General features: G+C 58.9%; 3 protein-coding genes across 3 annotated transcripts; 2 read left to right on the forward strand and 1 right to left on the reverse strand.

The window, feature by feature from the left end:
- The first annotated feature begins 250 nt into the window (after window positions 1-250).
- On the forward strand, window positions 251-8,890 carry IE81DRAFT_49447 (hypothetical protein). Its single transcript, XM_025517392.1, has 3 exons — window positions 251-3,209; window positions 3,282-7,939; window positions 8,004-8,890. Exons 1-3 carry the CDS (start codon window positions 365-367, stop codon window positions 8,787-8,789), a joined length of 8,289 nt encoding a protein of 2,762 aa, XP_025366281.1. The 5' UTR covers window positions 251-364; the 3' UTR covers window positions 8,790-8,890.
- An 873-nt stretch (window positions 8,891-9,763) lies between these two features.
- IE81DRAFT_350452 (hypothetical protein) lies at window positions 9,764-12,387 on the reverse strand (the record flags this gene model as incomplete). The annotated part of the gene is made up of 3 exons (XM_025516541.1): window positions 9,764-11,538; window positions 11,832-12,048; window positions 12,187-12,387. The coding sequence occupies 3 exons, from the start codon at window positions 12,385-12,387 to the stop codon at window positions 9,764-9,766; spliced, it is 2,193 nt and encodes a 730-aa protein (XP_025366282.1).
- Window positions 12,388-12,965: 578 nt separating this feature from the next.
- Window positions 12,966-16,609, forward strand: IE81DRAFT_369343 (hypothetical protein). Its single transcript, XM_025517232.1, has 4 exons — window positions 12,966-13,860; window positions 14,036-14,815; window positions 14,904-15,024; window positions 15,099-16,609. Exons 1-4 carry the CDS (start codon window positions 13,253-13,255, stop codon window positions 16,581-16,583), a joined length of 2,994 nt encoding a protein of 997 aa, XP_025366283.1. The 5' UTR covers window positions 12,966-13,252; the 3' UTR covers window positions 16,584-16,609.
- The last annotated feature ends 37 nt before the right edge of the window (window positions 16,610-16,646 follow it).

Consider the following 16,646-nt stretch of genomic DNA (forward strand, 5'->3'; position numbering starts at 1 on the left):
TGTTCCTTCCCCTTTTTGCAGGTCGAGCTCGCATGGCAAATCCTCCGAAACACTCCGGTCATCTGAACGCGACTCATTGACTCCGACGATTCCGAATCCATCACGAGAACCGAATCCCAGCCGTCGTGCTTCCATCGTCACTGACAGCAAGGCTCACTCGCATCATCCAACATTCTCCGTATCATGGCCGTCCATGCCTCATAGATCGACGACATTATTCAATCGAACGTTACAAGTTCGAGGCACCCTGCACCTCTCACTCGCACAATCCACACAAGCCAAAGGGCAGGCTTCTTGGCACTGAGCTCTCGCGTCGGTCCTCAGATGTATGCGGGCGCAACGAGCAGTGCGGGTCTGATCAGAAATGTCGGCGACAGCGCCTCTGTCGCCTCAGCACTCGCCTCACAGTCCTATGCTTAGCCTCTCGCCGCTCGGCGTGCATGCTAAATTGCCAACACCTCCTCACGCTACCCAAGCCCTCGAGGTCTTGTCATCCTCATTCAACTTTCCCGAGCCGCCCAGTCGATTATTCAGAGATGGGTTCGGCTCCGCTCGCTCTTCGCCCAGGACCAGTCGGGCGGGTAGTCCGCCGCCGCCGACGATGCGGAAGAAGAGGAGTCCGAGGAACAGCGCGAAGCGCTTGACGCAGGAGTCTGCAAAGGCTCGCCCCCCCATGCCTGATCTGCCCTCCCCTGCTCAAAACGACTTTCCAGCTTCGGCAATCTCGGCGCCCACCTCACCTGCCAACTCATCAGCACACCCCTCTTCGCAGCCTCTTGGCGTGTCAGGCAACCGCCCTAGCCACAGCAGCGCGCCTCCAGAGCAGTCCAGGTCAGCGCCAACCACGCAGCATCCACACGCGCACATACAGGCAGCCAATTCTTCCGATGTTTCCTCTGCGAGGCTTGAGCATGCGCTTGGGAATGCGGAATACGCGAGCGACGCAGGAGTCGTCGCGCAAGAAGCAGGAGGGCTGGGATTGCACATGGCAGAGGCGGTGGAGGCCGACGAAGGAGATGTGGAGCAACGTCTCTCCTTCCTGAGTGGAAGTGGCCAGAGGCAATCTGCCGTACCAGCTTCGCAGCGAGTGTCGAGCGGTTCAAGCATTTATTCGGATCAGCAAGAGTACCTGGCTCAAGAGGGGGATGAGACCGGCGATGGTAGCGCTGGCGGGCTCAGTCTGTCGAGTGACAGCGACTCGTACATGCCCGTGACGCCAGCTACGCCGGGTCATTCATTCAGCTCTTCCTTCTCGACCTCGTCCACTTGGCGACCGCGCGAGCTCACCCTGGCACGCGCGGATGCGCAAAGTGAACGAGAGCGCTCTTTGGCCGGTCTTGCTCTTAACCCGCGCTCCGCCTCGCCGATGATGTCCCCCTGGTCCTCTTCATCCACAATTGGTGTTCCGCGCGATAGACTTTCACCAGCGCCAGGAGCATCTTCACCATCTCATCTGCGAGGCGTAGCCGGCAGTTCTTCTGCAAACACGAGCCTCAGCAGCGGTGGTGGCCACAATAGCGGTGCTGCAGGCACTCGAGGCCTCATGCTCGCTTCAGCAGCGGCTCCTCCAAACTCCGCGCGGAATTTCCCACCTCTAGCCCTGGCACTTCCTACTTCGACAGGTGCTACTGCCACCGACGCTGCTCCGCCGCGATCTTCGCCGTTGGCACCCAGAAGCAGGTTTGTGAGCGCTCCTGGCGCAGCTCTGACCAGTCAGGCTCCGCTTCGAAGTCCACTTCCTGTGCTCTCGCGCGGACCGGCATTTCCGCCTGCTCGAGATGCGACTCTGGAAAGCATGGCTGCTGAGCGCGTGCCCAACGAGGATCTGGGAGCACTACAGGCCATGCTACCCCATCGACGGCTTCTGAGCGGGTCGAGCGCAAGGCTATTGAGCCCTGCGCTACACAGCGCGAGTGCGCAAGGCGTCATCAGTCCCATAGCTTCCAAGCCTAGCTGGGAGAAACCTTTTGGAGAAGCACGCAGCGCCAGCAGCGACTCGCAGTATGGGAACGAAGCGCGGCCAATGGATCCGGAGGCGTTTGTCGCTGCTATGCAGGCGGCCTCGGCCGCCGAAGTGGCGGCAGCTTTGGAAGCGAGGAAGCAGCTGCGAAGTACCGCGTCGGCGAGCCAGCTTGCAGAAGAGGTCAAATCGGCCCCTTCTGCGCGTCCGCAAATGCCAACGAGATCCCGATCGCAGTCCTTTTTGCGCTCCTCATCGATGACGCGTCGGAGAGCACCACCGCCTCCCCCACTGTTGCTCGCCACTGCCCCTTCGAATCCTGACATGGCCGGAGCAATCAGCAAGGACACGTCTGCGCCGACGACGAAAGATTCGACGCTCGACGCCGCCTCGAGCAGCGTGGTGCCTGACGACACTCTCGAAGCGGCGCAGGAAAGTCCAGAATTCGTCACTGCGCCTGGCATCTCCTCGTCCCCCAGCTTCGAGATGATTACCCATAGCGCAGGGGATCAGGATCAGGGCCAGAGTCGGAATCTTCTGGCACCCCTCAGCTTGCCCCTCGCTGGAAGCGCTTCTCCCATGAGCGCCGCATTCCACACCCCGCTTGCCAGCCCAGCCAATATGCCCTCGCCAGAATCCGAGTCTCGATCGCTGGATGATTCCTTGATGATGGCTGTCGTGGAGGCTCAGATCGACACTGCCATTGTGGACCCTCTTGCGGAAGCTGGGGACGATATCGCCATGCCCCAGACCTCGAGAGTGGAGGAGGAGCACATCACTGCGGATGCCCCGGACGAAGCCCTAGAGGTTTTGGTGGATTCGCCATTGCAGACACCCTCAAACGAGCTGACTGCTGATCCGAGAGCAGAGTCGCGCGAGAGTGCAAGGGCTTTGGGAGCTAGCAGCAGTCTGAGCGTGCGGCCTGGATCGTTGGAACAACCCAACACGGCTTACTTTGACTTTGATAGCGACAGCAGCGACGCGCCTGAAGGTATACGCGAGCCGATGATCTTCAGAAAGATGAAGACCAGGAGCACGGTCCAGGAGAGCGAGCCGGAGCCGGAGCCTGAGCGGGAGCAGATGCAGCGTTTGTCGGTGGCAGATGTCAGGTCGAGCTTGACCTCTGGGTCGGAAGCAGCGGACGCTGCGGAGAGCGCGTTGGGAGGGAGAGCGTTTAGCGAGGCGGAGGCTGCGTCTGCTCGTGAATCAACGGCGGGTCTGAGTCTGAGCGCAAAATCAGATGAAGCAGGTGAGTGTTCTGGTCTCATAATCTTGCCGATGGCCGCGACAAAGCGCTGATCGAGAGCGTCTTGGCACGCAGCTGGTGCAGCGCCGTTCGAATTTGACGATGCCGATGCAGAATCGGGAGATCACGAGAGTGTAGCCGTTATGCGCCGGTCCTCGTCTTGGGGTAATTTGGAGCCTTTTGAGGAGCGCAGAGTCTCGTCGCCCAACAGTTCGGTGCAGGGACGAACGTCGATACCGCCAACGATCAGCTTCAGGACTTCCATCTTCAAGCATCTCGACCCCAAAGGCGCTTCTGGACCGAAAGGGGCACCGGAGGCTCGGGCGGATATTTCTCCGTTTGACACTGACGGCGGCGATGAAGATCCGCTGGTGAAGGCATCTTCAAGACCAAGTGCGGCCGTCACGACGGAAGATGTGCTTGCTGATATGCTGTCAAGAAATCAAGAAGTTCGCATCTCTCACCGAGTCGAACCTTCGAAGCTTGCCAGATCGTCTTCGCAGGTCGCGCCCGCAGGACCACCGCCGTCCGAACCTTTGCCCGCGCCACCACCCGGAAGTTCATTGCGTCGCTCGAGCCGATCGGTCGGCAGAATGTCGCGCGCGGAGCGAACTAGTCTTGCCGCCACTTCGCAGCCGCAAGCGGAACCGACCAAAATGCCCCAGACTGCTCCTTCGCGTCCGAAGCGGCCCAGCGGCGTCGAGCTTGAACAACTCGATCTGCAGCCGAGCCCCATGCCAAACTTGGTGCCCAGCACAGAGCCACTGCCACAGGGCAGGTGGAAAGCTGATGCGCACCTTCCTTTGGCCTCAGGGGCAAGTCCCGAGAGACCTGTTCATGGAGCTGAAGGTAGGAGTCAACCTCTCAGATCACGCTCTCGTCCCAACCTCACGGTGCGCACAAATTCGGAAGCTGTGGAACAGGCCGAAAACCTGCAGGCCCGCCCACGGCCACCTGTCCCTAGGTCAAAGGCGAGCCTCGTACCAGAGGTGCCTAGCTTTGGCTACATGGGCCCTTCGACGCCTCTCGACTCGGCGATGATGTCGCCGACGAGCGGAGCCGCCGGGCCATTCAGCGCCTTCTCGAGCAGCTCATTTTCTGATCGGTCCACCTTTGAGCCAACGTCTAGCCGATGGAGCTCCGGTTCAGATTCCGAAGCAGAAGCGAGCAAGCTGGCTGCGCGGAAAGCTGCGGCAAAGAGCAAGAAGGCTGCAAAGGGCCCGCAGCTCACGAGTCGGACGAGCAGCTCGAGCTTGGGCCAAGGATCAATGGGTCCCCCTCCTACGCCGGTCAAAAAGTCTAGCTTCTTCTCTGGACTTGGTCTGCGCAAAAAGAGCCTGACAAATGCTGCAGCTGGCGCTGCTGGTGTTTCGCCTGCCAGCTCCGTCGGTGCACCATCGCCGAGAGTCATGGATGCCGCAAGCGAGTTCCCTTTCCCTGCCAGCACTGGACCTTCGCCCTCGGTGGCGGCCTCTGCTGAAGGTGCACGCACGAGCACAAGCTTGCACTCCCGAAATCGTGGAGGTTCCACCTCGTCCAGAGCGTCCAACACGACTAGCATTGGTCAGTCCTTGACGAATCGTCCGTCGTTGGCCAGTTTGCGATCGATCACCAGCTACGATCCCAGTCGACGTCCTTCTGTCAGTGCCGAGTCCTTTGCCAGCCCAGCAATCAGTGGTCCGCCTTCTCCCGCCCTGGAAGGAATGCCGCGAGGCTTCGATTCTGTCCATCGCCGTCCATCCAACACTGGACTCGGCATCGATATGAATGGCAGCTCATCGAATGGCCCTTCAGAGCCTTCTGTGCGCGCATCGCAAGGCCTCAGATCTGCCCGAGCTTCTTTGAACAGCTTGCGAGCATCCAGAGATCTGGCGGTCATCCGCGCTAGTGGCGAGAGCGACGAAGACCTCGCTGCTTCTGCCATGTCACCCAAAAGTACACGTCGGAGGTCCCAAACCATCGCTGCAGGTGATGGTAGGATGTCCAATCGCGCTTCGAGACAGACGCCCTTGTCGAGCATCGAATCTCCGTCTAAAACCGCTGAAGGAGGCAACAGGGTCAGGGAAACTGATGCGGCGACGGACGATCTTGACGACACGCCCCGCGTAGCCTACGCTTCTCTGCCCGGCTCGCGCAGGGAAAGCGTCACCAGCCCCTCTGTTGCGCGCGCGAACGCCAAGCGTTACTTCGAGACGGATCACGAGGCTCTGGACGCCTTGGGCTCACGATTGTATCAAGCGGGCGCAGGCGATGCAGAAAGTCAGACTGGGACTGCGCCCAACAGCCCAACGGTGCCGTCGCGCGTATCGTCCATTCGCCGACATGAACGAAGCGGCAGCAAGGGCAGGCAGAGCCCTAGCCCTTCTCTATTGCGTCACTCCCCCAGCGGCTCTTTGTTGCGCCACTCTCCAAGTCCAAGCTTGACTCGCAGCATCAGCGCATCATTGCTGCGCGCCATGAGTCCCGAGGTCCAGCCGTCTCCGCCACCCCGAACCACTTCCAAGCCGAAGAGGTTGATCGAGAAGTACAATGGCACCGCACTGCCTCATTATCCTTCGCTCACAGATTTAGGCCGAGCGTGGGTAGCGCAGCATCCAAATGAACCGTTGCAGGCGGCTAGTGGCCCGCGAATGATGGCACGGATATTGGATGGAGTTTCCAAGCGGCGCCAGCATGCTGGCTCGGGTAGCAAGACGCCATCGGACGCTAGCACCGATGACTATGGCTCAAGTGATGGCGGTGGTGCTGGAGATCACACGAATTCGATTCGCAGCAACGGCCACGGGTCTGCTCCTCAACGAGGAGGCGACCAGGCTGGAGGCGGTGGAGGAGACGATCCGGACGGTAGACGCAATCAGCAAAGTCGTGCGGATAGTCACGTTGACAATGCGAATGGCAGCGACGAGTCAGAGGATGAGAGCGATGACTATGGCTCACAAAGCGATGAGGATCTAGCGCTTGGCGATGCTTTGGGAGCCGGTCACATTTTGGGGAGCAGCAGCCAGAGCGCTGGCTCGAGCCGCTCGGAATCGTCGGATGACGTTCCGCTGGGAGACCGCGTGGGCAACGCTGCTGCACTTCAGAAGCGTCTTCAGGATCAAGAACGCAAAGCTCAGATTCAAGATGCTCGCAATGCTCTTGAACGAGGAGGTGTCAAGGCGACAAGCTCTGGAAAAGCTCGTCGTCCACGACGAGTCGCGCCAGTGCCAGAAAGAGCTCCTGATGCCGGACCGCTGAATGCGCTCGACTTGATCGGACGTCTACAGCGGGTGCAGATGCAGAGAGGCGGCGATCAAGCTACAGCAGCAAACGATCAGAATCTTGTAGCAAGCCAATCGATGCCTTCCAACGCTGCCCGAAGACCAGAAGCTCGCGAGGATCCGCACGGGCCTCAAGCACACCTCTTGGCACATCACGGTCTACCGGGACCTTCTCAAGCGCAACGTCGACCCTCGCCTAGACAACAAACGATGCCTTTGCCAGCGGTCTCCGCCCCTCATTTGCGTGGAGGTGCGACTCGAAATGGCAGCAGCGAGTCAGCGGGTCGACCTGCTCAGGCACGTCCCTCTCTTGGGTCCAGCGAGTCTCAACTACGCGCGATGATGATGGCAACGTCTCACCCGGCGCAATTCGATCCACAGCGGCGGCCCAGCCTGCATCCTTCTGATCAGCAGCAGCAGAGAGATTTCAGACCGCCCGTAGCGACGATGATGATGATGCCTTCTTCCGGCAGCTCTTCAGGGAACTCCAGTCCTCGCTTTCCACCGAACGACCATCAGCTGCAGCTATCCAGTAGGATGGCTGCTGTCATCGATCAAGGCCACAACTTTTCGGCCCCGTTGCCGCCATACGCTCGTCAGGGCACGTCACCGAGGCTCGGTGGATCTGCTCCTCTACGGCCCATGCACTCTGCTGGCGCGGCTGGCCAGCCTGAAGCCCGCGAAGATGCGGTTACACAAGCGAGAGCTCGCGCAAGGAGCGTGTCGAGAGCTAGGCCGCCGGCGACGGCCATAGACACTAGAGTTGCGCCTCCGATGCCAGTGCCGGCTCTGCTCGGCCGCGCTGTACCACCCCCCGCGCAAGAAGTCTCTCCACAGAAGCAAGCCATTCCGATTGGCGGCCCACTCAGCGCCTTGTCCCGCTCTTCCAACGAACCGCGCAGCTCGAGCGAGTCGCCTTCGACGGGGCTCGAGCGGGCGATCACTGCAGCTGTTCCCTCTACTGTCGCAACTGCGCACCTCGTGCAGCATCGCGTCTACATCAATACGCGCCAGCGCTTTGGGACTGCGCAGATCCTGCCCAACGCTCGCGCTCGAGATTTGATGTTGGACATTGTGGAGAAGGAGCATGTGCCGACAGAAGAGGCTGCCGGTGGCGGTGGCGGTTGGGTCATCTTTGACTGCTCGCCGACTCACAGTATTGGTGAGGTGCACAATGTCCTTTCACGCAAGCCTAAGCGAGATCTGATACCTCTGACCCTTTCGCGCGCCCTTTCAGAGAGACCTATGCGCGAATACGAATCGGTGGCTGAAGTCGTCGACTCGAGGCCTTCGCCAGACTGCTACTTTTTGTTGAAGCGCACAGAGCTAGCACCCTTTGCGAGCGTTCGTGCGGTGCCACCAAGCCTTCCCTTGTTGGCTGGCTACGTCTACGTCCAGGATCACAAGAAAAAGTGGACCAAGCGCTGGCTCGAGCTGCGCGAGCATTCGTTGTTCCATGCCAAGTCGGAAAAGGTGAGTCTTCTCGTTGATTGCGAGAGTGAGCGATTTGCTGACTTTCGCTTGCTTCTACACGCAGGGCAAGGACGAAGTGCTGATCTGCACGCTGAGCACGTTCGACGTCTATCTGGTCGACAGCGCCAAGTACAAGGCACCGAAAGCGCACACCTTTGCGGTCCGAAGCCAGAATCACATTTCGCAATTCGAAAAGCCAGAGCTGGACTATTGTCACTACTTTAGCCTTTCGGATCCACTGGCTCATCGGCATTGGTATCGAGCACTCTACACGAGCCGAAGCTATATGCTGAGGCAAGAGCGTCCGCAGCTCTTCTCGCCGCCGCCTCGGGCCGCGGCGCCATCTGCGCCTAGTCCAGCAACCAATACGACGAATGAGGGCCTGAAGGCAGCATCAGCGGCGGCGGCGGCGGCGACTACTCTCGGAGTGTCGCGCAACACGAGCATCAATGATCGTTCAGCATCCTCGGCGCAACGAAGAATACCTGCACGAGGAGCAACGACGGATGACCGCAGCCCATCTCACCGTCCTGAAGGCAGCATCAGTGGTCAGAGCGCAGCGTCCGCCTCCGCATCCGTATCAGCCGCAGCCGCAGCCGCAGCTGCAGCAGCGCCAGCTCCGCTCATCGGACGTGATGCATTGAGCACCGGTCCTTTTGAAAAGGGAAGCTTGCTAGCTGCGGCGGCGCAGAACCAAGCGCAGAGCGAACAGATCGATCTGAGCCTGCACGAACGCACCCGGGCTAGACAGGTCGAAGCTGCACGAAAGGCGGAGCTGGCTGAAAGGACGCGAAGAGCTAGAGCTGCTGGTCAACCGCTGATTGGCGTGCCCACCTCTCGGGCGACGTAGCCAGCGCTTCACGTTTCACGCCCCCAGCAGTCAACAGCACGCGGCACTTGCCCTCTCTTTTCTTCCGTTGCGATGCGTTGTTCCTAGTCACGAAGAGCCTTCTATTTAAAGGCGCACTGCCACTGCCCCTGTATGCAATTGAAATCCTGCATGTTGCTCATCTCTCTCCACCTCACATAATGACGCTTTCTCAAGATGCAAAATGCCTCTGAACCGCCCGTCCCCGAATCTTGTACCTCTAAGCTGCTGCTTCGCTCTCGAGCACACGCAAAGAAAGGCTCAGCTCATGAAGAAAGCTCTGAATGCGCTAGCGAAGGGTATGCTGATTTCATTGTGCCGATGCGATTGCGATGCGCTGCGGTGCGAAGCGAGAAACAATTCGATGTACGTTGTTTTGCCATGGGGGAGAAAGGGTCGTAAAGGTATCGTCTGCCTGAGCATCGACAAGAACCTGCGCAATGCTTCCTCGATGCCTCTCGCACGACGTCGAAGCGCGCAAAAGCAAGAAAAGTTAGCCCCACCGCTCCTTCTCCAACATTTGGGTGGAAATCGGGGCCGGGGCGAAACTTTTTGCTCCACGTCTGCATCTCTCTCTCGTGCCCACGTCTACGTTCCTGATGAGGCGAGCGATCGAGCGGGACTTGGCACCCTTTTCCCTTGCTGATCACGTTGAGCATCGCAGAGAAGGCGTTCACCCCGTCTCCCTGCTCCTCCGCAAGCGTTCGCCCACGTTGGCCAGGATTCGATTCGAACGAGCGGCATTGCGGTCCGCTTCTTTCTTTTTCTGATGCCCCGATCGGTTGAATGTTCCAAGTTCCACGTGACCGATGATGATGATGATGATGATGTTGTTGTTGTTGTTATGGTTGTTGCTCATCTCGGTCGCACTCGCAGAAGCAGAAGCGCCATCATCGAATTCTTCATCTTGCATTTCTCCCCATTGCCTATCCTTGCGTCATGCCTGCCTCGAGATGTCACAACGCTCGCCGCGGTACGTCCAATTTGCCGCCCATGGGTGTTCGTTTGACCGGACTGAGCGAACGAGCTTGGGCTCGCCTGACGGCGGGCGAAGGAGGTATGGTTCTCCTGCTCAGGCTCTTCTTTGGACTGCTCTCCAGCTCGGGCTCGTGCGCGTGCGCACGAGGAGCTGTAGCGGAGTTGAAGTTGGAATCGGAGTGGAAGATGGAGGGTGTGAAGGATGCTGCTTCGTGGCTGTCATGCATGGGTCTCGTAGAACTTGTTCGCATGCCGCGATCGCCTTGCGAAGCATGACTTGTCTGGCTCGTCGAAGAGGAGGACGGAGGACTTGCAGAAGGCCCAAGTTTCATCTTTGCATCTCCATCGTGCGCCTTCGTACCCTTCCTTTCGCTTCCAAGTCCTTTCACAGCATTCAATCTCACACGACTCTCTTTCGAGGGCGAAAGAGGCAGAGGCGCCAGCGCAAATTTCGCTTCCTTCTCCTCTTCCTTCTTCTCGGTGCTGCTACGATGCACACCGTCGACGCTCAAAGAAGCCATCAACTGATCCCTGATCAAGTCCATCTTCATCTTTTCCTGCTCTTGTCGACGTACCGACTGCATGCTGTGTCTCGTGCTCGAGGTGGTCGAGTCCCTACTGGCGTTACGTCTACGTCCACCTCTGCTAATTTCCGAAGAGGCCGGAGGAAATGTGCGAGAATTGGCCGCAGCGAGTCGCACCTCGGGCCCAGCAGCAGCAGCAGCAAACCTCCTTGGCGCAGCGCTACTCGAAGCGTAATCCCCTTCGCGTGGCGTCGCGTACCCTTCATCCTCTTCTTGTCCATTCTCTTCAGCCTCAGCCCCAGAAGAATCTCTGCGATTATCGCGTCGAACTGCTTCTCTAGCAGCACCTTCCATCGCACCTCGCCTACCAGGTGCGCATTCACCGGGGCCGCCGCCGCCGGGCTCCGAAGCAAAAGCTCTCCACCTCCTCTTCATCCTCTTCAGCTCCATCTCCGCTTCCTCCTCGATCGCTTTGCGATCCCTCAAACCCCATAGCAAATCCCTAGCCGCATCTCTTCTCAGTCTCGCAAACGTCCCTCCTCTCCTCACCTGCCCCTCCGATGCAGCCTCGACGGCGACGGAAGCGGATTTCGTAGTGGTGGTGGTGATGGATGATGTGGAGGGGGATGAAGGAAGAGAGATGCGCCGGATCGCATCGACTCCTCCCAAAGCTTCGAAATGCTTCGATGACTTCTTGCGCGTGAGCAAGAGCAGGGAGAGCAACTCGATCGCGTCTGCAGGAGCAGCGCCTATCAGATCCTTTTCCCCTTCCTCTTCCTCTTTGTCTTCCTTGTGCTTGTGCTTTACCCTCCTATCTTGTACCTGGGTACTTGTCCTTCCCGACCTCGATGCGTCATTCTCCTGCTCCTCCTCCGCGTCGTCGTACCAATACTCGGCAGAAGCGAGCACGAGTAGCAATTCGCACTCGTGCGAAGTTCCGCGTCCAGCAGGACAAATGAGAGCCAGTCCCTTGAGAAGAGCAAAGCAAGCCCCAGCTTCAGCCGACAATTGTTGCCTTTCCTCTTTTGCTGTCGATGGGGTCGTTGAGTGCGACCGAGGAGAGAAAGAGGAAGATGAGGAGGATGAGGAGGATGAGGAGGAAGATGAGGAGGAGATTTCGGAAGAGGAGAAGGAGACGCGACAAGCGGGACAGATGAGAGCGGAGAGAGCGGACAGGTGCGTCATGCGAAGATGAAGTTTGGAAAGGTTGTTTAGCAGGCATGGAGCCACTGCGATAGCATAGCGGATGGCGGCGAGGAGGAGAGCGTAAGCCATGCTCAGCCGGGAGTCAGTCGCGAGTTAGAGTCTGAGCAAGTCTTGCCCTTGTGTCGCGCACCCGCACGCGTACGCGCACATTCCCCTCGCTTGAACCAACACATCTGCGCCTCGCGGTGATCTGCTTTGAAATCAAATCGATGGACCAGACAAAGGCCAATCGTGACGCTACTCTTCTTCTTCTCCTGCTGGTGCACCTTCCCTCAGCCTTTCCCCCTTCTCGAACCTTACCCACCCCCCAACTCACCTCTGCTCCACACATTTCCACCTGCACCTCTTCTTCTCGCTCCTCTGATCCTGCTCCTAGCCATGCGCACCCCGAATCCTATTCCTTCATGCTCCCCTTGCCTCTCCCCCTCGCCCTCGCCCGCATCACGAGGCGCATTGAGGCTGCGATTCAATGCCAGCTCCAAATCGTACAGCGCTTCTGTCCTTTCCAACGAGTTGGAAGTTGGTGAAGCGATCTGTCACACACACGAAAAGAGAGCGCGCGCGGGCGGGGGCGGAAGGGCAGCTTTGATCAGTGCGTGCGTGGGCGGGGGGCGGGAATGCGAATGCGAGCGAGCGAGAGAGCGAGCGAGAGGTAAGGAGCATATACGCACAATGTCCAGTGCGGATAAGAGGTACTTGTTCCTCGATGACGATGACGATGACCGTGGCGATGACGATGACGATGACGATGACGATGACGATGACTCTCCATCCCCATCCCAATCCCAATCAGGGTCAGACGCATCGTCCGACTCTAGACGCCTTCTTCCCCCAGACCTCGCAGAGCGCAAGGTATGGAGCAGGTGGGACATGGATGCTCTTCTTCTTGGTTGTAGAGGGAATGCGCAAGAGAAAGAAGACTTTTTGCCAATTTTGTTCGTACCCAGCTGGCTGGCTGGCTGGCTGGCTGGCTGCTTGCTGCCCCCCCTTTTTGAAAAAGAGGCACAGAGAATTGTCTGAAGGAGTAGAATGGCAGTGGGCGAGTGTGGGGTGTGGGGAGTGCGGAGTGGGGAGTGCGGAGTGAGTGGAGAGTGGAGATGATGATGTGCGCGCTTCCAACCTGACCATCGAGGGCAGGCAGGGCAGACAGGCAGACAAGGAAGGCAGACATGCAGACAAAGGCAGAGGCATATACGCAGCCATGCATGCACGCGCGAGCAGCCATGCAGGTGTTGCTCTCCTTTCCATCACGCGCGCGGTTGTCACCGTTACGGTAAACGGTCGCGCGCGCGCGACGTGCGCGTGTGCGTGCGTGCGTGCGCGAAGCAAAAGGCAAAAAAAGGTGCGCAATCACGTGAGTGAGAGCAGTCAAGTCAACCAGCAACAACGTGAACGCTTCTTTCCTCCACCCAGCTGCTGCATGCTGCTTGCTGCACACTCACGACTCGCTCTTCGACTCACACTCGACTGTTGCAAGAACAGCGAACAGCGAACAGCCTGACCAATCCATCTGGCTTTGCATTCGAGATTGCCTCGCTCACGCTCACACTCACGCTCACGCTCACGCTCACGCCCACGCCCACGCCCACACCCACGCCCACGCCCACACTCACACTCACACTCACGCTCACGCCCACGCCCACGCTCACACTCACACTCACACTCACACTCACACTCACGCCCACGCCCACGCTCACACTCACACTCACGCCCACGCACACTCCCCTCCTCAAAAGCATGTCCTTCGTCCGACTAGGTACTCCCCTCTCCCTCAAGCCCTCTTCCTCATCATCCGGCACCGCCAGCAGCAGCAGCACAGCCTACAAACCAGCTTGGGAACAAGAAGTGCTGGATGAGCAAGGAAGACGTCGTTTCCACGGCGCTTTCACCGGTGGTTATTCGGCCGGATACTTTAATACCGTGGGATCCAAAGAAGGATGGGTGCCCAGTTCCTTCATCTCCAGACGTCGCTCGCACAGACGGGATGATAATGATGCGGAGCATGATGATGATGATGATGATGATGGAGCAGCAGCAGCAGCAGGATCAGCAGCAGCAGGATCAGATAAGAGGAGAAGGTTGAATGCGCAGAGTCGAGGTGCAGCAGCAGCAGCAGCAGCAGCAGCAGCAGGTGCAAATGGAAGAGCAGGAGCAGGAGCAGTGCAGAGGGTGGAGGATTTCATGGATGAGGAGGATAGGCAATCGATGAGCCTTGGCGTAGCTGCGCTCCAAACGCAGCGTCGGGACGCGTATCGGTATGATCCCCTGTTGGGCGCACTGGGAGGTCCTGTTTCTACTCCCTCCCATGCTCCTTCTCATCAAACTGGCATGGCAGAGCAGGCAGAGTGAGTTCAGGTCATTTGCGGGGCATGGGGGGTGTGGCGTGTATGCGGCCGGCGTGCCCCATCTCGTATGCAAGCCCCCGCATCCTTGCTCCGCATCCATCCTGATCGCGCTGGCGCTGAAGTGCGCCCCCCCCCCCCACCCCTCTTCCTCGCGAACACGCCCATGGCCTCTCAGTCCAATCTCTGTCCGCACATTTTCCAAAGGTCAAGAGCTTTTGGAACGTATGGGCTGGAAACGCGGAACAGGTCTAGGTCCTCGCATCTCCCTTTCCCGCTACCTCGAGCTTCTTCGTCTATCATCATCACCATCTTCAGCAGCATCAAAAGACGCCGCCGCCGCAGATGCCGTCGCACTGCTTTCCAAAGGCGAAGAGGAATCTATAAAGAAGCATGGAGCGCTACCTCCCGATATGCCATTGGTCACGCCTGAGAGCCAGAGGGGCGGTGCGAGCGTGGATAGAATGGACAGAAAAGTGGGCTTGGGATACGATGACGGGAGAGCTGGGGGTGCGGGTGCGGGTGCGGGTGGGGGTGCGGGTGTTGCCGGCCCGAGTCGAGCAAGAGACATGCAAGAAGCTTTGCGTCTAGCTCGACAAGAACAGGCGCAATCTGGGATAAGGGGGGCATTCGGAGTTGGAGCGTTGGAGGATGAAGAGGGAGATGAGGGGGAAGCGTACGCTTCGGGCATGGACCTGCTTCGACAACGTGTGGATTTCGAGAAATGGGAAGCTGGCTTGAGAGGTGCCAAATCGGCAAATGGAGAGCTTGCCATGCGTGAGGGACTCAAACGTGGAGACGAATCACGTGCAGAGCGTGCAGATCAGTCGAACAAGCAGGAGTCGAGACGCGGCAAGTTAGGAGAGGATGAGAGGGATGAGAGGAGATGGCAAGATGGACGGGTCTTGCCCAAAGGATTTCTGGTGGGCGATAAGTTGGGCGGCGAGGAAGAAGAATGGTGAGCGTTGAGGTCAGCTGTGCAGGTCGAGGAAGCGGTCGTTTCTGAACCTCGTCATTTTCGCCACCCACCTTTGTTTCGAGGACAGGTACGCGCCGCCGGAAGTGCCGCCCGGCTGGACACCTGATCCCCAGTCTGTCTGGGGTGCGGAGAAGGAGAAGGACGGGCCTCAGGGATCGGCATCTGCGTCAGCTTTGCAAGCTCGGGACGTGAGTGGGCCAGTCGCGGTGTTGTTTGCGCTCTCAAAGTTGAGGAATTGACAGTTGTTGCTGATGCCTGCTAGCGCGCAAAGATGCTGGGAGAAGCCCCGATGCCTGGACCACCGCCTAGCATCCTGAATTATCTCTCTGCCAAGGACAGGGAAAGGCTAGAGGCGTCCAAAGCTACCGCGCAGGGGCGCAATGCCACCGCAAATGCTGGCGCGCCTTCAGCTGTCAAAGTGGACGTACCGCGCACCGAACAGGGTGTTGCCCTGGCGGCTCTGAAAGGAGGCTACCAGCCATTTCCGGAAGACTTGCAGAAGCAACAACGCTACGAACGATACTTGCAAGCGCAAGCTGGGGTGGACGTGGAAGGAGAAAGTGCGCACGGCGATACCATCGCTTCTACATGTCTCGCCGCCCACGCGGGCCATGCGGAGCAGGCGAATCAGGAACTGCGAGAGTTTCAAAAGAGCGCCAACATCTTCAGACCTATGAGCAGCGCCATGTCTTCGCGATTCATTGGTAGCAGCAGCAGCAGCTCCTTGAGCGGCCCTTCTGCACAAAGATCAGTAGATGCAGCGCAAGCTGGGGATGTGCAACCTCTTCGACCGGGTCTTTATCAGCCTACGCCCAAATCCGCTTCGGAGCGCGCAAAGAAAGATGCCAGATTACCTGCTCCTTCTGCAGACTCGGGCTCGGGCTCGCAGTCGGACACTGCAGACTCGGGCTCGTCGACCTTGACGCCAGCGCAACAGGCAGCAAAGAAGCGCATGTTCGGTGCGCTCACGCGCAGGACGCGCAAGTGGAAGGTGGAGAGGTTACTGTGCAAGAGGTTGGGCGTACCCGCTCCTGGCCATGTCGAGGAAGATGAGGAGGAGGAGGAGGCGGAGGATGTGGCGGTGAAAAAGCATGCGAAGACCACGGATTCGGGCTCTACGTGGCATGCTCACAAGGCGAGCATCGAAGCGCTAGCTCGCGCTCGAGCTTGGGAATCCTCCGCCGGCGCCAGCGCCGGCTCCTCTGATGCCTCGAAGCGAGGAGATTCCGGCGCTGCGGCGGAGGAGCAAAAGGAGGCCAAGGACGACGATTTGAATACGGTAGGCGTGGGAGAGGATCAGAGGCAGATGAAAGAGCTGGACTTTGTCAGACCTGCCTTGGACATTTTTAAAGCCGTCTTTGCTTCCGACGAGTCGGACGAGGAGGAGGAGGAGGAGGAGGAGGAGAGGAAAGGTGCGAGGGATAAGCTTCTCGTCGATGCTAGGTCCAGCAGCGGTTCCAAGGCGGCAGCAAGCGGAAGGGACGAGGAGGAGATGGCTAGAGGAGAATCTTTGGCGGAACACAGCGACGGACCTCTTGCTCCTACCTCTTCCAGCATTGCAGGCGATATCGCAAAGACGACGATAAGAGCATCGCTCTCGTCCGCTCCCGGCAAGGTGCTTTTCAGACGACCACCACCTGCTGCTGAGGGGCAAAAGGAGGAGAAGAAAACGAAGAGGAAGGAGAGGGGGGGAAAGAAGGAGAGGGCAAAGGGAATGCTGCTGACTTTTGATCTGGACGAGGAATGAGCGCCGATTGGACAGAGTGCGGCAGGGGAGGGGGGAAGACGTGCGGGCTCGACATGGTACTTC

This window comes from Ceraceosorus guamensis (genome assembly GCF_003144195.1).
Source record: "Ceraceosorus guamensis strain MCA 4658 unplaced genomic scaffold IE81scaffold_143, whole genome shotgun sequence".
Taxonomy (NCBI): domain Eukaryota; kingdom Fungi; phylum Basidiomycota; class Exobasidiomycetes; order Ceraceosorales; family Ceraceosoraceae; genus Ceraceosorus; species Ceraceosorus guamensis.